The following is a 20607-nucleotide window of genomic DNA, read 5'->3' on the forward strand; positions in this document are numbered from 1 at the left end:
GGCTTTGTATGTTACTTGGCTTTTTCCCTTTGCAGCTCTTAATAGCTTTCTTTATTCTGCATGTTTTGCATTTTGATTATTATATGGTGAAGGTACTTTTTTTTGGTCCAGTCTATTTGGTGTTCTGTAACTTCTTGTACATATCCTTCTTTAGGTTGGAAAAGTTTTCTTCTATGATTTTGTTGAATATATTTTCTGTGCCTTTGAGCTTGAGTTTTTCTTCTTCTGCTGCTCATTATTCTTAGGTTTGGTCTTTTCATGGTGTTCCAGATTTCCTGGAAGTTTTGTGTTAAAATTTGTTGGATTTAACATTTTCTTTGACTGATGAATCTATTTTCTTTATCACATCTTCAATGCCTAAGATTCTCCTTCACCTCTTGTTTTCCATTGGTTATACTTGCATCTCTAGTTCCTGCCTGTTCACCCAGATATTTCATTTCCAGAATTCCCTTGGTTTGTGTTTTCTTTATTGTCTCTATTTCAATTTTTAAGTCCTGATATATTTAAAATGTTTTCTTCATCTGTCTGATTTTTTTCCTTGGATTTCTTTAAGAGATTTATTGATTTCTTCCATTTTTTGTTTGTCTTTTCCTCCATTTCTTTAAGAGAATTTTTCATTTTCTCTTCAAGGTTCTCTATTATCTTCATGAAGTTATATTTAAGGTTATTTTTCTGTTTATCCTGGGATAGGATGTTCAGTTCTTCCTGTTGTAGGACCCCTGGGTTCTGGTATTACCAAAACACTTTTTAGGCTGTTGAATGTATTCTTGCATTGGAGCCTACCCATCTCTTCCTTCAGTTGGTTCAGGCAGTGTCTTTGCCTTCTGGTCCAATTCTTGTAGTTGGTGTCTGTGTCTCAGGTATTCTCACTTGGACTGATTGTTGCTGTTGCTGTCTGTGTCTTAGGGAGCTGATCTTGGTCTGCCCTGTGCAATTGCTGTCTGTACTTCAGAGTCGCTGAGATCTCCAGGGATGGGTGGGTTTGGGGGTAGTGTGGAACTTGTAGATTACAAGGTCTGATGAGGAAGTGTTAGAGCAGCCTGCCTGCAGGAGGCTTGCCTGCTGGGCGACTAATGCAACTGAGGTGGGTGGCGAGGGGCCTGGAGTTTTGCCCTGGAGCCTAGGACCTAGAGAGTGGGTTGTCCAGCTGGGGATCTAGTCACTCACCTCGTGGTCTAATCTATGCAATAGGAGTCTGTGCAATTTCCTTCTTTCAACCAGAAAATTTAGCCTTTTGTCCTACACAATGTTCTGATATGGTTTTCATTTGCTTTGAAGTGTCTTTCTAGCACACATATGCTTTTTGCAGAAGTCGTTGGATAAAGATGCTTGATGAGAACACAGGGTTCCGACTTTTGTAGGAAGTAAAACTTAGGTGAGGTTAACAGTCTACTTTATCTTACCATCACACTTTGAAAATAAAACTTCCCCAGCACAGGCTCTTTTCCAAGACTACACTCACGAGGCTGTTCCCATGTCCTAGTCATTCATTTACAGAATGAGTTCTTCATCTTTTCCCATGACATTGAAGGTATCGTCCATACCAATGTTGTGAACTGTTTGGGCCAGTCAGCTACACTTAACCCTAAGGTCATATTTCGATGGATCTTGGAAGACAGACACACAAATGCAGCCAAAAGAATAAGTGAAATCCAACTTTCATGGTCACAGGGGAGGCCATGCAAATGTGTGACCCAGTGAAACATCCCATGTCTGAGTTGGAGTTGTTTTTCATTACCAGACATTCATCATTTTCTTTTATAACAACTTCCTTTCAGGATCTCACTCTAGACTTCTATATTACAGCCAATTTTGACTCTTTTCTAAATTTTGACTCTTAGTCTTTTGCCCAACCCTCAAACTTTCTCACATTTTCTCTCCTGAAGCTCCTATCCTAATTTCCAAGCTAGTCAAAGTCTTGGGGCTCAGTGACTCTTGTAGTCCATTAATGACTTAGTGAAATAATCATCATTTAATCTGGCCTTGATTAAAAATACGCAGTGTTACAAACCTGAGAGAAAAGTGAATACCTAGATTCCTTTCAAGACTCCCATTGTCATTTTCCCCAAAGTCATTTTAGTCAGTATGGTAGCTTACAAGGTAGCAAACTGTTTGAAACAAGAGTTAACCTTTTTCTTTTTAACTCCAACAATGCATGCACTGCAGCTAAAGTAATATCTTCAATATGATTTTAGCTGAATGACTGCTTGCAAAGATGAGGCATATCATCATAAAACTATTCATTTTTCACATCCTCTGTCACTGTTCTTTGGCAAAAGTATCTTATTTATTTGTTTCATATATATATGTGTTGTTTGTGGAAAAAAATCATGCCAGAGATCATGTGTGGAGGTCATAAGACAACCTGGAAAACTTTGTTATCTCCTACCACGTATATACCAGGAATTGAAATAAGGTGATCACACTCGGCAAAAGGCACATTGACCTCTAAGCCATTTCTCCAACCCCATGTCACTATTCTTATCAAAATAGGAATACAGTAATTTTGCAAACTCAATGATTAACCAGAATTTTTAAAATAATGAAACACTAATTCATAAAGCACATGAATATAGTTTTGATAGCCTGTTTTATTTGTGTATAAATGTATTCTTTTCTTCACAATTTCAAGATTCTACTGGAATCTTTGCATTAAACCAAGATTTTCCTTTCTTTTGTTAGCATTTAAGTCAGATAAAATTTCATTCTTAGGATCTCGAGATGGCAAATATTAATAATTTTTCTGTTAAGCTAGCAGACAGAAACATCCATCCATGAACAGGTATGAATGGACAGTCTCACAATAGTGGGATGAGACACATTTAATTCAGAGTTTCCTTCTGAAATCAAGCATCACCCCACATATGTAATGGTCAGATTGCAGACACATCTTGCAAGATTGAAAAGTAAAAATCTGACTCCAAACTCAAGTGATAAAATACACTACAGAAAATTTAATTGAAAACTAACTAAAGAATGTTGAAAGGTCTCCTAGGAAATAACTTATTAGTGAGCAATTTTTCTGGCACTAGGCATAGAATCCATATGTTCTTCAATGTCAAGTCCAGAGCCTAAAACCAAAGCTCAGGAACTAAGTCTCAAGAGCAGATAAGAACCATATCCACATTTCTTATCTACATCTTTTATCATGTATTTTTGTGGAATAGTTCACTAAAAATCCTTTTGGATTAGTCATTGTAATCCAACAATACCAAATAATTGCCAGAACTTTCAGACAGAGCTGCTTTCTGTGCAGGGCTACAAGCCACATCATGAGGGAAGAAGGAGATGCCTTGCAGAGGGCCTAGAGTTTGTAATGCTATCTAGTTTCCTCTTCCATAGTCTTGAAAGCTGTTTTGTCCATTGTTTTCATGAAAAATCAGACAAGCACACAAACAAATAAACAACAAGCCAGGCTTGCTTATGAGTCTCAGTTCATAAGCAGAACTGCTTTAATTCCAGTATAAATAATGGGTACAAAGAATTTTTTATTAGAGTATGTGAATCTCAACTTTCACGTAGGAGGAGTTGGACATTTCCAATAATAAACTATCTAAAATTTAATCTTTTAAAATGGTGTGCAAAAATAAAAATTTAAGTATCTTAAATAAAAATTACTATGAATTAATCAAGTTATGAATTTTTATGTTTCAAGCAAAGATCAAAAAACCAATAAATAGCACTAAGCCTTAAAGTCTTTACATTTAAAAGAGAATTTTAGAAACTGAGAGCCCTTGCCTCAATGAATAAGGTGGGGAGGGGTATAGGAAAATCCCTGAAGACAGTCTCTGACTCCCACATGTATGCATACACATATATACACATGCACTCACACTTACATACACACACACAAATGCAAACATACAGATACACATGTATGCAAACTACACAGATACAAATTAAAAATTAAATTAACAAAAGGGAGTCTATTCATAGAATATTGAAGGGTGAATGAGGAAGAGCAGATACTCAATACTACCAAATAGGAAAGAAAATAAAAGATAATAATAGAAATTAATTTGTAATTAAACTATCAAAGTTAAAATGATATATAATATTTAGAAATCATGAAAGCCCTAAAAATTGATTCTCTAATAAGTGTATGGACAAAGTGCTAAGCATAATTGGAAGGAAACTTGGCAATTTATTTTCAAATTGTCTTTTTAAAAATTACTTATTTTTATTATTGTGTGTATAAAGTGAGAGAGCGAGAGAGGGTGAGAGAAAGAGAGAGAGAGAGAGAGAGAAAGCATGGGTATGCATGTGCCACAGGGCATTGTGTTGAGGTCAGACAACTTTTGAAAGTCACTTCTATCTTCCCACTCTGGAGCCTGGGGAATGACCCGAGATTTCTAGGCTTGCCCTCAAGCACCTTTCCCCCATGAACCATCTTGCCAGCCCTAAAGTTAACTTTAATTCGAAGTATGTATACAGTATTTCATAACAAATGAGCAAAGCATCTCATTCTGCACATAGTTTAAAATTCTGGGCTGTAGAGATGGTTACATGGTTAAATGTGCACAATGCTCTTGGAGGGGACCTGAGTTTGGTTCCCAACCCCTACATTATGCAGTCATTCCTAACTACCTATAACTCTAGCTCCCAGTGGTTCTGACATCCCTGGCTTCCATATCCATCAGCACTCATTGCACATATCCATAACAACGACACGCAAGCATAGACTTAATTAGAAATGACAAGTCTTTTTCTTACAGTTCATACACATGCAATCATTCAACGTAAACTATAAATAGTTATTTTATATTTGATCAAATATATTTGTATCAGATTATGCAAACTTCATAATTATTAATATTCATGGTTATATGGTTATGATTTATTCCTCAGCACATAGTTAAATTGCATTCTCTCAGTAAATACTTTGGTGATTTCTGGCTTTGTAGTTTAATATGATAAAAACTTCCAGGAGTTTTTGTTTTGCAAAATTTTAAATTTAGAAGTTTGTAACTTACAGAGGATAACATATATTTACTTCAACCCTACTAATTTATGCATACTATATGTTTTAGAAGGTTTGGGGAATTTAAGAAAAAAATAGATTTTTTTGTAGTTATTATTCATTTAATACCATTGTTATGTTGAGATGTTTTGTTTTAAACTTTTTGCATTCTATGTTCATTTAGTAATGGGCATACTAACAATATTCTTTCCAATGATATTCTATTTACTTAATTTTTAATAACCTATGTTGCCATTTTCTGAACTTCTTTGATTTTTACAAATTTTTTTTGGCCATGTATAGAATCCATGATGCTCCCTCTTGAGCCACTAAAGTCCTGGGATTGCAAACATGGTGTGATGACTGTATTCAGAATTTGTTTGATACGAACTTTGGGTTATTTGGGTTTGTGCTGTGTGTTGGAGGTATATATCTTAGTTTGCTTTCCATTGCTGTTATAAAATAACATGGCTGAGAGTCACTTGGAAAGGAAAGAATGTGTTTGTCTTACTTGTTCCAATCACTGTCCAACATGAAGAGAACTCAAAGTAGGAACTCAAGGAGAAACGTGGAGGCAGAGGCCATGAAAAAAATGCTGCTAGTTGCTTGCTCTCAGTGATTTGTTCTGCTCTGCTCCCAATGGTCTGCACTGTTGATAATGGGATCTTTCCTCAGCAATTATTAATCAAGAAACACTACGCAGATTCATGGGGACTGCACAGGTCCAAACCACATTTGTTTCTAGCATTGAGGGGGTGAAGTTGACATGAGATTCCAAGCCCAACCTAGAATCTGTTTCCAATTGACAAATGCTAAAAAAAGAAACTGTTTCCTCAAGTTTCCTTTTGACAAGTATATAAAAATACACACACCAAAAAAAAAAAAAAACTCGCACCTAAAGACAGACCCCCATTCCCAGCAGCAGATGGTCAACAGAAAACAAATTCAAAGGTACTTATAGAGATATTCTGTCTTATGTATTATGATTTCTGATTTGTATTTTTATGACTTTGTGTGTGTGTGTTTCTTGTGCTCTTTGTTTTAGTTTTGTTTCACTTAATCTATTCTTGTCTTTGTATTTGCCTTTTTGTTTTCTTAAGAGAGAAAGAAAGAAGGTATAGAGCTGGAAGGGTAGAAAGATATGGAAGATCTGGGAGGAGACAAAAGAGGGAAATCATAATCAAAATATATTGCATGAAATGAACTTTATTTTTAATAACCATAATAAAAAAAGATATAACGTTACAGTCTTGCCTACTGGTCAGTTGAAAAAAGGCAGTTCCTCAGTTGAGTTACCCTTTTCCCAGGTAACTCAGTTTGTTTGCCACTTTGACAAACACTTACTAGCACAGTGTACAATGCACTTTATTCAAATTCCTAACATATTCTCTATGCTCTTGGTCAAATAACTAGTTTCTCTATTGTTTTAAGGTGTTTGTATTTCTGTGTGTTTTATTGGTATGTTCCTTCAGATCTCTTGTTTTACCAGACATGTGTTTTGAAAATCAGTTATCGAGTAAAGTTTTCTAACTTTTGCTGGACAAATTAATTTTTGTTTAAGAAAGTTTAATTTAGAATATAATTACATTGCTTCCTCCCTTCCTTATTCACTCTCAAACCCTTTCCATGTAACCTTCCTCACTACCTCTCAAAGAATAACATATTTTAATTATCAATGTTATATACAAATGCATAGATGTATATATATATATATATAATTTGCTGAGTTTATTTAGTGTTGTTTGTGTGTATATGACTGGAATTGACCATTTTTTATTAGATAACAAATTAGATTTTTGTTAACTCATCTGGTGGATTTTTTATTTTATTACTATTTTTTATTTATTCTTACTGACCACATTTCCCCCTCCCTCCTCTCCTCCTGTTCCCTCCAAGCTCCCCATCCACTCCTCCTCCATCTCTGCTAAGAAAGGGGCAGGCCTCCAATGGGCATGAACAAAACATGGCACATCAAGTTGGGGCCCAGTCAGGTTCTCCCCCTGCATCAAGGCTGGGTGAGTGAATCCAGCATGGGGAATAGGTTCTTAGAAGCCAGCTAAGTGTCACGGACCAGTACTGATCTCCCTGATAGGAGCCTTAGAAACAGCTCAAGCTACACAACTGTCAAACACATGCAGAGGACCTAGGTCAGTCCCATGAAGGATCCCGAACTGGTGGTCCAGGGTCCATGAGCTTCCATGAGCTCAGGTCAGCTGTCTCTGTGAGTTCCCCGTCTTAACCTTGACCCCTCTGGTTTATAAACCCTCCTTCTTTTCTTCAGCAGAACTCCTGGTCCTGGGCCCAGTTCTTGGCTCTGGATCTCAGCATCTGCTTCCATCAGTTACTGGATAAAGGCTCTGTGATGACAAATAGGGTAGAAACAAATCTGATTACAGAAAATGACTAAGGCACACTCTTCACTCTTGCTAGGGATCTTAACTGGGTCATCCTTGTCATTTGCTGAATGCTGAAAGAACAGAATGATCCCTGTGATAAACACTAAATATGACTATAAATAATGTCCTTATTTCTTTGCTTATAATTTTCTTACACATTCATTTTATAAAACTAATAGGAAAAAGAACTCTATTTACATGTTGTTGACTTCATTTCAATCTATAGAAATATAAAAATAAGCCATTATCATTTATCTCTTGCCACATCTGTAAGAGATCTGAGGAAGCTGACATGTTAATGTGGACCCATTTTTTTTACCATAAATTAAAATTTGATGCAACAAATTGACAATATTTTAGAAAGTAGTAATTTCTCAATAATTTTCTCTGTACATCTGTTGGTTTCTAGAAAACAAATTCAAGGAAACAGAATCTAAATTTAGTGCCTTCCTTGGAAGATTTATTACTTAAAAAATTATAAACCCAGTTAAACTAACTGTTTTATAGTAATCTCGGGGACAGAATAAAAACTGTATTTAGGTTTTTAAATTCACTACTGGCACTGTCTTTTAGGATTTTACAACTTCCACAGCAAGTTAGGTTGTGAAAACCACGAAATATCGAGTTCAAGAATAGTTTATATAAACAGCTCCAAGACAGCAAGAGGTTTTCCAGAAGCCTGTTTCATGTCTGCCCACAGTTTGTTGGCCATAACTTTGTCCCATGGTCATGGATAGCTACAAGTATAACTTACCTCTGTGGTATCTGCAGAGGATGTTAAGTGAGAACTTAGTTAAATTATTGCTGGATTGAGTTATCTATACTATATATTATTAGGGTGTATGCAATATGATGATCAAGCAGACATGACTTCTTAGATGTCAAATCCCCCTGTGCTTATATATTCTAAGTGACAGTGGCATCATTTATTACATCTTTGTGTGTGTGAAGGGTTGTACTGAGTACATTATTAGTAGTTCAACAATTCTGTATCGGGTTTCATTACACTCATTTTACAGACAAGAAAACTGACATACAAAGAAGTAAAGTTCCTTTCCCTCACATTCAAAATCTAGTATAAGTAGACATAGAGAATTTCAAATCAGTCTTTGTGTTTTATACCACCCTTAGTTGCAAGTTATTCTGCTACTTAATCCCTTAAATATTTTCTTTTTTATGTTTCATTATTTGAATTTTAAGTGAATTTCATTTATTTGCTTTATATTATTCTTCCAACCAGTCATACTGTTCGGTAAGGGTGGATCAGATAATTTTCTGAAGAATATTCTATAAAGACAATTGAGCTTGTGTCCATTACATGGTAATAGCTGCTCTTAAATGTTTCATCCTTCTTGATTTTCAAAAGGATATTATTCCATGTCCTTAAGCAACCTGCTCTGACTTAACACAACAGTTTCAGAATTTTTTAAAAGGATTTTGAGAGTGTAAGTAGAATATACATCATCATCTCCTCTATCTTTTTTGCAATGCAAACAACTTTCAGGGAATACTTAAAAACAATATATCCTAATATTTTTATATAATGTTCAATAAAAATCACAGTGAAAGCGATTTAAAGAAAAACCAAGAGAGAACAACCTGAAATGCACCATGGGTGAAGGAAAGGAGAATCTTCCAAGTCCTCAGACCCTCCTCTGCACCAGGGTGAAAGTGCAGAGCTCAGTGCCAGAAGTCTAGTTGATTTATATGTGAATTTGGTTGTTGTAAAATTAATTGTCATAAATTATACTCTGAGAACAACCTAAAATGAAGAATACATGTATTGCTCTAGTAGTGCAGGCTCCTCGTGGGTAAATCATGAAATGTCACAACCTCTGACAAAGTTCCTCCCATACGGAATAAATAAATTCAGCACATATAAGGAGTTGAAGAAATGCCAACTTTAGTAAAAAATGTTTGGAATTTAATTCATGGTCAAATACAGATAGATGCGATTCCAATGCTGGCTCTGGTTTGGCTCAACTAGACTTTCGGCTAATAACGCTACACCAAATAATTCACAATGATAGGTGAGAATATTGAAATGTTTGGTTAGTATTTAATGGGAATGATTTACTGAACATCAAACAGTGATCAGTGGAATTACACAGAGATACTGTAAGGCTGATGTATCAGTCAATAAAATCTGCACTGCAGAGAAACAAACTCTTCTTTGTTTTACATTCTTTGCTTCATGGCCCCTATGGACTCCCAGCTAGCAGTATAATATTTTAAAATACTTAGAATCTCTTATTCATCTACTCTCATTCTTAAAAAGCACCACTTATATCAACCAAGACCATTGTCCATCTTCTCAAGATCTTCAACTTCATAGCATCTTCAAAGTTCCTTAGGCATGCAAGGTCACCAATTCAGAGGCTTCAAAGTTTAAGACACAAACGTTTTTAGGGGTAGGAGTAAGGATATTTTTCTTCATTACAGAGAAACGTACTAGACAGGTGTTCTCATTGATGGAAGTATCACATCTTCAGTACCTTTGCATCACTCCAATATAGCACACTTACTGTGTGGTTCCTCCATTACATGTAAAAGTACTTCAGTTAAAATATTTACTGGGTATCTACTATATAAAAGATACTCATGTAGGTGGTGAAAAATATGAGAGTGGATTTAAAAAAATCATTTGTGTCCTCATAATCCCTAGCTTTGGTTTAGAAAAACAAAAATGCACACACAAATTGTGTGCTGGTAATGACTATGGGTAAGAAAGGCAAAGTGTTCAGACTACTACAGAAGAGGCTCTTTTATGAAAAGGGCTATTTGACCAGAGACCACAGAGAACTCTAGAAGTAGAAGAAGATGCCCACAAAAATCTCTTCAGAAAGAATTAAGAAGTACAACGATTCTGAGGTTGGAATGTATATTTGAAACTCTTTATAGAATAAAACTGATGCCTTTGAGGTTTTGTCATGAAAGATAAGCTCTATGGTAGAAGATGAGGTCAGGGGGCAGAGAAGTGGCATGGCTGACTGCATGGTATTTTATAGTCAATAGTAAGGATCTGGATTAGACACAAGGGGAAGATGGAACTCATACAATTTAGATCCTGTGTGAGTAAAGAGAGTAACTAAGATTGACTAGAAGGATTTGGGCTGAGAATTTTGTTTGGGAATTTGACAATAAGAAAGTACCACTTACTTAACCTGGGGAAATTGTGAGAGGTTGTGGATATGTTCCAAATGAGTTACATATCAGAAATTAAGGATAAAACTTATGTGGGCAGATGGACATGGGAGAGTGGGGTTCTAAAAAGAGACTGTGGAATATGGTATATGTTTAGAAATCTCAGCATATAGAGGTCATGCAAAACTGAGGTATTGAATAAAACTTCCAGAGTGATCTTTTTGAAGAGAATGGAGCCTGGCACACTGAGGTTTGGAGATAAGTTAAAAAAGGGGGGGCGGGGGTAGCAGCAATGGAGTCTGAAGAAGCAGGCAACATGGAAAAATGGGAAAGTGGCATTCTGGATCCATGCAAAGATAGACTTTCAAAAGAGTAATCAAATGTGTCGACTACTGCTGATATGTTAATAGGTTCAGTATCTCCAAACTGCCATTTGTTCTCATGGATATGACTATATTCATAGAGTTGTGGAAGCAAATGCTTTAAGTGAAGTTATTTGTGGTGATACAGATGCCTTATAATCCAGCCACCTGCAAGGCATCTGTGCTGCATCTCTGAGCACTGAAGACGACTATTTAGAACTCTAAACTCTAACCCCATGTAGTGGAAAATAGTGCCAAAAACATATTAGCATTGGCTTGCCTGAATTGCTTTTATTCAATTATTTTACTTCTATTAAAGGACTAACACATTCATAAAATAGATTAAGGTAACCCAGGCACATTCCAATTTCTATGACAAAAATCAGTGTAGGCAGAATAGTTTGGGAAATGTTGTTGATTTAATTTTTAGCCCACTTCCCTACGGTCTAACAAAGACCAAATATCAGGCTCAAGATCAGAGATTGGTAATAGGAAATTCTTTGTTGAAAACGAGGCACTTCTATGCATTCATTTTTATGAGACCAATGATCATTACTAGTCTTGTTTAAGCACACATCCCTCCTAGTGAAAACACTGTTGTTATTTAAGTGATTCTAATATCTAAAGCATACAATATGTGTTAGCTTTTTTTTTTAAATGTTTATTTATTTATTATGTATACAATATTCTGTCTGTGTATGTGCCTGCAGGCCAGAAGAGGGCACCAGACCCCATTACAGGTGGTTGTGAGCCACCATGTGGTTGCTGGGAATTGAACTCAGGACCTTTGGAAGAGCAAGCAGTGCTCTTAACCTCTGAGCCATCTCTCCAGCCCCAGCTTTTTTTTTTAAAAAAAAAAAAAAAAAAAAAAAAAAAGGAAGTCGGGTACGTAGTGCACAGCTTTAATACCAGCTCTTAGGTTGCAGAGGCAGGTGGGTCTCCAAGTTCAAGGCCAGCCTAGACTACAGCAAATTCCAAGATAAGCCAGGGCTACACAGAGAAAAAGTTATCTCAAAAGAAAACAAATGGAATAAATACAAGGTTATAAAATATTGAAACTCATTGGTAATGAGGTACAAAATGATCTAAACTATTTTATCACTGTTTCTACTAGGTTCCTTATAATACAACATCCAAATAAAAACCATTCCATATGTTTCTCTCACATTGAAAAAAATCTTAAGATTTTTTCTCATTTCCTTGCTGAAGAAGGGATAATCAAAGGGAGTATGGGACAAATAGTCGGTGAAGTTGGTTTGATAAGAAAGGTATAAAAGAAATTTACCAGCCTGAGTTCACAGTCTGAAGTTGTACCGAGAACTTGCTGGTGCATGGCTTGTTCTAGGCAAATGGTGGGACTTACAGGTGTTTGAATTTGCGCTTGTGACTCTTCTATTGCTACAAGCCAACTTTATTCTTGTGAAGGATCACCTCTTCTCTATGCTGTAGACACATGCTTACATAGTTCTTTGCCTTCCACTTGAAATTCATCAGTCTTGTTTTGGAAGAATGTTTCCTCTGTTGAGCCACAATGTGTGCTCTTGACTTTTAATCTGATAATCTATGCTAAAAAATTTTGCTATGATTCCAGACTAAAACTAAAGAAAAAAGTCTATCAAAAACCCTTTACTAAAGTGAAAATAAAAGAAAAAGGGGACTAGATGAGGAAGAATCGGCAAGTGGCCAACTATTTCTGACTGCCTTCTCTGGATATATGATTTCAAGAAAGTTCACACTGGATAACCTGGAGACACTGATTGAATGAGAACAGTTGGTTACATTTTTTATAACTGTAGACTGATCTATACTTGCTCTCTCAACAAAGAGAGAAAAAAAGGCCATTGTTAATGAGTGTAGTCTTTAGGAACAACAGAGAGCTCAGCTCAATTCAAGGCCAAAGCTGGACACTGGGGGGATCTGACATCCCCCCCTACACACACATAGCTTACGTTATATGTACTTCAGTTTCCTTAAACACAAATTGGCGGTAGTCCTCACATCCTGAGATGGCTGTGATGCTATAAGAATTTTAGGTGAAAATTTTACAGTGCAAAATATTCAGACATGACAGACTATAATTGGAAATTGAATGATATGTCTTAGAGACAAACAATAAATTTATATACACAGAGAAAATATTTCTTAAATAGAGACATTCTTTGGTTGCAGTGCAAGGTCTTTTTGATTTATGTTGTCAAATGTTTAGTGCGCAGACATGTATTATTCCTTAAGATACTTTGAAATCTTAATAAAGTTGTCTCACTAGAAATCATTAAGAAAAATATATAGGAATTACAACGTGTAAATGAATAATAAGTATGGGAATAATAACACCACATCAAAATTAAGTGGAGATGCAGAGATGTCTTAGCTCTTATGAGCTTGGGCTGCTCCTTCAGTAGACCAGAGTTTGAGTCCCAGCACTCATGTTGGGTGGTCCACAGATGCCTATAATTCCAGAAGGCTTGACATAGCTGACCATCACGCGCACAGGTATCCATGTGCACAAATCCACATCAAATCCATACATATAAAGTAAAATAAAATAAATGTCAAAAGGAAGAAAAAAGTGTTTTGACTTATTGCACAAATGAAAATATACCCAGGTCATGTTGGTCTTAATAGTATAGGATAATATTTCTGTTGTGCTGTGGGAATTTATTTAGTCAACAGCTTTTGTGGGTACTGGACTTAAAGGAGTGGTCTTCTGTCTGTGGGTGTGATCACTTTTAAAAGAAGGGGCTCACTCTCTCTCTCTTGAGTGATGGTCAGAGATCTGATCACAGCTCCTAGCACCCACAGAGCAGGGGACCGCGGCAACTCTCTACCTTGTTGTTCATGAGTGTTTCCCAATAAATATTTGCCATCCCCTTTATCTCAGGCTCTCATGGATTCACTTCCCCATGTTTACCCTGCTCTGGGCTGTCTGTCTATCTGACTGTACATGTTTATACTTTCTACTAGCATGGCAAAATATATACAAGAAAATATAGACAAAGCTCTAACTATCTTTAAATTTAGGGCATTTTTAACAGTTTACTGTTGAAATACTACACTTACCAGCTTCCTTTTAACCAGGCAAGGCAACTTCTGAAGGGAGGGAACTTTGAGATGGACCTTAATATACATATGGTAGTCATTTCCGCCCCATAAGGCTGCATCCTCGTCCTGGGGAGGGTTTTTCCATCTGGCTGCCCAGTCCCACCATGTATGCTGCTGAGATGGTGCTCTTCACTGTGTGTCCACCAACAAGCATGGTCCTGCCTAAGATCAGACTCACTTCTCCTTCTGTCTTCCCATCTCTCTCTCTTTTAAGCCACTCAGTGAAATCTAAGGATCTGTGCCTATACTCACCTTGGAAACTACTGTCCATGCTTCTTTGAAATCTAGTAGAGTAATACATACTGTAATTGAAGTAAACTAGAGATTTGAGATAAACTCATTGATTATAAAACAGTCTACAATGTTAACACCAGAGTAGACTGACCCAAGTCTACGCAGTTAGGATCTTCCAAATGTCAATCACGTTGATGCATGTGACTGACAGCCTTGCTCATTATGCACTAACATGTCCTGGCTTTGAATTAATGTTTTCTTTAGCCAAATATTTTGCTCAACTTATTATATAAACAGTAAAATATCTTCATATTTTCAGACACATAAAAATATCAAATCACTGAAGGACACAAGCAGCAAATTGAAGTTATCAGACTTTGGTTTATTGTAAAATTTAGCAAAGTTTTTCTTATAACCCCTGACCCCTTGCTCTGAAAACAAAAGCGAAAACAATTATTGCTTATCCCTTCCCCTCTACTTGTCTGTGCTACTATACGAGGGGAGAAAGCTTATTATAATAAATAAAAATAAAGATGTAACAGAGAAAAATAAATCAGTCTAGATGAGAAATATTAGGAGCAACAGAAATATCATTAAGCAGTTTAAAAATAAGCTTCTTTAAAAAGGTTGCCTTATTAAAATAAATCACACCAAAAATATAGCAGCAGAGAAGAAGGATACATACAAGTTAATTGCACACCAGTCCCATGCAAAAAACTGGGTCATTAGCCAAAGCAGTAGTACTCAGAATCCAACTTGGGATGCTTGTGCAGAGCCTGTGAGTCCTCTATGATGGAACTGTCACTGAACTGATCCAAGTCTGAAGGGGTCTGATGCCCTGGTACATCATCTGCCAGAGTGTCCAAGTAGCTCCCTACAGAGATGCCATCCAGCCCATCACTGCCATCATGGAGGCTGTTGTAGCTGCCGTGTAAGGAGGTGCCCTGACTCTCCAGCAGGCTGCACAGGCTGCCACTGAGACTGCTGCCTCTGCTGGTGATGGTGGCCTTTTCCTCAATCATCCACTTGATGGACTCGATGCTCTCATTGATGAGGAGCAGCTGGCGCATGAGCCTCACATCGGTGGCTCTGAGGTTGACCTACGGCAGAGAGGAAGAGAAGAAACACATGCTAGTTATTTTATGTTCTGGGAAAATCTCAAATTCGCTTATCCTAAGTAGTGAAATCTACAATTTTAAATTCATAGAATTTTAAAAAATACTCTTCTTTCACTTTCCTTGTGAACTGTTGTCTTCTGGTGGGAGTCAGAATCAAGAACTCACTTCCCACAATACGCATCAGCTTACCCATCAGCAAATAAAAGCTCCACCGAATTTCCAACCCCAATCAAACTTCTTTTTTTAAAATACTTATTTATTTATTATGTATACAATATTCTGTCTGTGTGTATGTCTAAAGGTCAGAAGAGGGCACCAGACCTCATTACAGATGGTTGTGAGCCACCATGTGGTTGCCGGGAATTGAACTCAGGACCTTTGGAAGAGCAGGCAATGCTCTTAACCACTGAGCCATCTCTCCAGCCCCCCCCAATCAAACTTCTTGAATACACCTCTCAAATGGCAAGTTTGTTCATTTAAAAAATGCATTCTTGACAGACCCCCCTACCCCCACTTCCCTCTGCAGGCTTGTGTCGGTTCTCCGGTCCCTGTGTCTCCCAAGTTTTCCTTAGTGTTCTCAGGTGTCCTGCTCCTGTTCTAAGGCCATCCACCCAAAGGGGTCAGACTCTGGCCTCCAGGCAGGTCTGAGGATTCCTGCGGAGGGGTGCGGGCTCCTTTAGATTGTGCTGCCAGGTTCGCTGTGTGGTATTCCATCCCGCCCTGCCCCCACCTTGGCCCTTTTGTCTGGGCTGCGACCCTGGGCTGCCTGGAATCCCTGATCCTGTGCCCTGACATTCCATCTGAACTGGTGAGTGAATGCGGACCCTGGGGCAACCTGCCCTGGAAGAGAGCACAGACCCCCCTACCCCCACTTCCCTCTGCAGAATTGTGTCGGTTCCCCGGTCCCTGTGTCTCCCAAGTTTTCCTTAGTGTTCTCAGGTGTCCTGCTCCTGTTCTAAGGCCATCCACCCAAAGGGGTCAGACTCTGGCCTCCAGGCAGGTCTGAGGATTCCTGCAAGGGAGTGCGGGCTTCTTCAGATTGTGACGCAAGGAATAGGTCCTCCTCTGGCACTGGGGAGATCCAACCAGTTTCAGTCACAGCAAAGATTGGTCTAGGACACCAAACGCCTCTGGGCTCCTTTTGAAGGAAGAGATGGGCAGGCGCCAATGCAGGAGCTCCTCCAACAACATGAGAGGCAACATGACATCACCACAAGCCAGACATCCCGAAACAACAAGAATTGAACATCCTACTCCAGAAGATATAGAAGAAACCGACCTTAAACAGTACTTTATGAAAATAATAGAGGACCTTAAACAGGAGGTAAAAAACTGCCATAAAGAAATGGAGATGAGAAACAAAAAGGTAGACGAAATAAATAAATCGCTCAAAGATACCCAAGAAAAACAAGAAAAACAAGAAAAAGCAATCAAACAGGTAAGGGAAACAGTACAAGACCTGATAAATGAAATGGAGGTACTGAAGAAAACACAATCTGAGGGACGACTGGAAATGGAAACTCTGAGTAAACGAACAGAAACTTCAGAGACAAGTATTTCCAACCGAATACAAGAGATGGAAGAAAGAATCTCGGACTCTGAAGATACTATAGAGGAAATAAACTCACAGATTAAAGAATTAAACAAATCTAACAAATTCTTAACACAAAACATTCAGGAAATCTGGGACACCATGAAAAGACCAAACCTAAGAATAATTGGGGTAGAAGAAGGAGAAGAATTACAACTCAAAGGCCCAGAAAACATATTCAACAAAATTATAGAAGAAAACTTCCCCAACCTAAAGAAGGATGTTCCTATGAAGGTACAAGAAGCCTACAGAACACCAAATAGACTGGATCAAAAGAAAGCATCCCCACGCCATATAATAATCAAAACACAAAACATACAGAATAAAGAACAGATATTAAGAGCTGCAAAGGAAAAAGGTCAAGTAACATATAAAGGGAAACCTATCAGAATTACACCTGATTTCTCAATGGAAACCATGAAAGCCAGAAGAGCTTGGATAGATGTGCTACAGACACTAAGGGAACATGGATGCAAGCCTAGACTATTATACCCAGCAAAGCTTGCATTCACCATTGATGGAGAAAACAAGATATTCCAGGACAAAAACAGATTTAAACAATACGCAGCCACAAATCCAGCCTTGCAGAAAGTAATAGAAGGAAAATCACAAACCAAGGAGTCCAACAACGCCGACAATAACTCAGGCATCTAGCGACCCTTCACCAGCACAACTAGAAGAAGGGAAACACACAAACTCTACTACTAAAAATGACTGAAGTTAACAACCACTGGTCATTAATATCACTTAATATTAATGGACTCAATTCACCTATAAAAAGGCACAGGCTAAGAGACTGGATACGAAAACAGAATCCAACATTTTGCTGTTTACAAGAAACACACCTCAACCACAAAGACAGACACCTACTCAGAGTAAAGGGTTGGGAAAAGGTTTATCAAGCAAATGGCCCTAAGAAACAAGCGGGTGTGGCCATACTAATTTCCAACAAAGTTGACTTCAAACTAAAATCAATCAGAAGAGATGGAAAGGGACACTTTATACTCATAACAGGAAAAATCCATCAGAATGAAGTCTCAATCCTGAATATCTATGCCCCTAATATAAAAGCTCCCACTTATGTAAAAGAAACACTTCTAGAACTCAAGGCAGCCATCAAACCACACACACTAATAGTTGGAGACTTCAACACTCCTCTCTCACCAATGGACAGGTCAATCAGACAGAAACCTAACAGAGAATTGAAAGACTTAATGGAGGTAATGAACCAAATGGACTTAACAGACATCTATAGAACATTCCACCCAAATAGGAAAGAATATACCTTCTTCTCTGCGGCTCATGGAACCTTTTCGAAAATTGACCATATACTTGGTAACAAAGCAAACTTCCACAGTTACAAAAAAATATTAGTAACGACCTGTGTCTTATCGGATCACCATGGATTAAAATTAGAATTCAACAACAATGCTACCCCCAGAAAGCCCACAAACTCATGGAAACTGAACAGTCAACTACTGACCCACACCTGGGTCAAGGAAGAAATAAAGAAAGAAATTAAAGTCTTTCTTGAATTTAATGAAAACAAAGACACAACATACTCAAACCTATGGGACACAATGAAAGCAGTGCTAAGAGGAAAGTTCATAGCACTAAGTGCCCACTTAAAGAAAACGGAGAAAGCGCTCATTGGTGACTTAACAGCACACCTGAAAGCTCTGGAAAAAAAAGAAGCAGACTCACCTAGGAGAAGTAGAAGACTGGAAATAATCAAATTGAGGGCAGAAATCAACAAAATAGAAACACAGAAAACAATCCAAAGAATCAATGAAACAAGAAGCTGGTTCTTGGAGAAAATCAACAAGATTGACAAACCCTTAGCCAAACTAATCAAACGGCAGAGGGAGAACATGCAAATTAATAAGATCAGAAATGAAAAGGGGGACATAACCAAAGACACAGAGGAAATTCAGAGAATCATTAGATCTTACTACAAAAGCCTGTATGCCACAAAATTGGAAAATGTAAAAGAAATGGACAGTTTTTTAGATAAATACCATATACCAAAGTTAAACCAGGACCAGGTAAATGCTCTAAATCGTCCTGTAAGTCGCGAAGAATTAGAAACTGTTATCAGAAACCTCCCTACCAAAAAGAGCCCAGGACCAGATGGTTTCAATGCGGAATTCTACCAGAACTTCCAAGAAGACCTAATACCTATACTCCTTAAGGTATTTCATAATATAGAAACGCAAGAGTCACTGCCAAATTCCTTCTATGAAGCTACAGTTACCCTGATACCTAAACCACACAAAGACTCAACCAAGAAAGAGAATTACAGGCCAATCTCACTCATGAACATTGATGCAAAAATTCTCAATAAAATACTGGCAAACCGAATCCAAGAACACATTAGAAAAATTATCCATTACGATCAAGTAGGCTTCATCCCAGAGATGCAGGGCTGGTTCAACATACGAAAATCTATCAATGTAATCCATCATATAAATAAACTGAAGGAAAAAAACCATATGGTCATCTCATTAGATGCTGAAAAAGCATTTGACAAAATTCAGCACCCTTTTATGATAAAGGTCTTGGAGAGATTAGGGATACAAGGGTCATTCCTAAATATAATAAAAGCTATTTACAGCAAGCCGACAGCTAACATCAAATTAAACGGAGAGAAACTCAAGGCTATCCCACTAAATTCAGGAACACGACAAGGCTGTCCACTCTCTCCTTATCTCTTCAATATAGTGCTTGAAGTTCTAGCAATAGCAATAAGACAACATAAGGGAATCAAGGGGATTCAATTTGGAAAGGAAGAAGTTAAACTTTCATTATTTGCAGATGATATGATAGTTTACATAAGCGACCCCAAAAACTCCACCAAAGAACTCCTACAGCTGATAAACTCCTTCAGTAACGTGGCAGGTTACAAGATCAACTCCAAAAAATCAGTCGCCCTTTTATACACAAAGGATAAGGAAGCAGAGAGGGAAATCAGAGAAGTATCACCTTTCACAATAGCCACAAATAGCATAAGATATCTGGGAGTATCTCTAACCAAGGAAGTGAAGGATTTATTTGACAAGAACTTTAAGTCTTTGAAGAAAGAAATTGAAGAGGATACCAGAAAATGGAAGGATCTCCCCTGCTCGTGGATTGGGAGGATCAACATAGTAAAAATGGCAATTCTTCCAAAAGCAATCTATAGATTCAATGCAATCCCAATCAAGGTCCCATTAAAATTCTTCACAGAGATTGAGAGGACAATAATCAACTTTATATGGAAAAACAAGAAACCCAGGATAGCCAAAAAAATCTTATACAATAAAGGTTCTTCTGGAGGCATTACCATCCCTGACTTCAAACTCTATTACAAAGCTACAGTATTGAAAACAGCTTGGTATTGGCATAAAAACAGAGAAGTTGACCAATGGAATCGTATAGAAGACCCGGATCTTAAACCACAAACCTATGAACACCTGATTTTGATAAAGGAGCCAAAAGTACACAATGGAAGAAAGAGGGCATCTTCAACAAATGGTGCTGGCATAACTGGATGTCAACCTGTAGAAGAATGAAAGTAGATCCATATCTATCACCATGCACAAAACTCAAGTCCAAATGGATTAAAGACCTCAATATTAATTTGAACACATTGAGCTTGATAGAGGAGAAAGTGGGAAGTACTCTACAACAAATGGGCACAGGGAACCGTTTCCTACGCATA

The 20607-nt window shown here is 37.6% G+C and overlaps 1 protein-coding gene across 2 annotated transcripts in view; it reads right to left on the reverse strand.

Moving 5' to 3' along the window:
- Nucleotides 1-6879: 6879 nt before the first annotated feature.
- Lurap1l (leucine rich adaptor protein 1 like) overlaps nt 6880-20607 on the reverse strand; it is a 62349-nt gene continuing 48621 nt past the window's right edge. The window contains exons 2-3 of one of the 2 annotated variants that reach the window (XM_038334679.1): nt 14884-15298; nt 6880-7317 (exon numbers count right to left, since the gene is read on the reverse strand). In XM_038334679.1, the coding sequence (XP_038190607.1) occupies nt 14924-15298 (375 nt within the window). In that variant the 3' untranslated portion in view covers nt 6880-7317; nt 14884-14923. Of the gene's footprint in view, nt 7318-14559; nt 15299-20607 lie in introns of those variants that run through there. The other variant, XM_038334678.1, reaches the window with a different exon arrangement.

The sequence above is a fragment of the Arvicola amphibius genome, chromosome 6 (assembly GCF_903992535.2).
Source record: "Arvicola amphibius chromosome 6, mArvAmp1.2, whole genome shotgun sequence".
Taxonomy (NCBI): Eukaryota; Metazoa; Chordata; class Mammalia; order Rodentia; family Cricetidae; genus Arvicola; species Arvicola amphibius.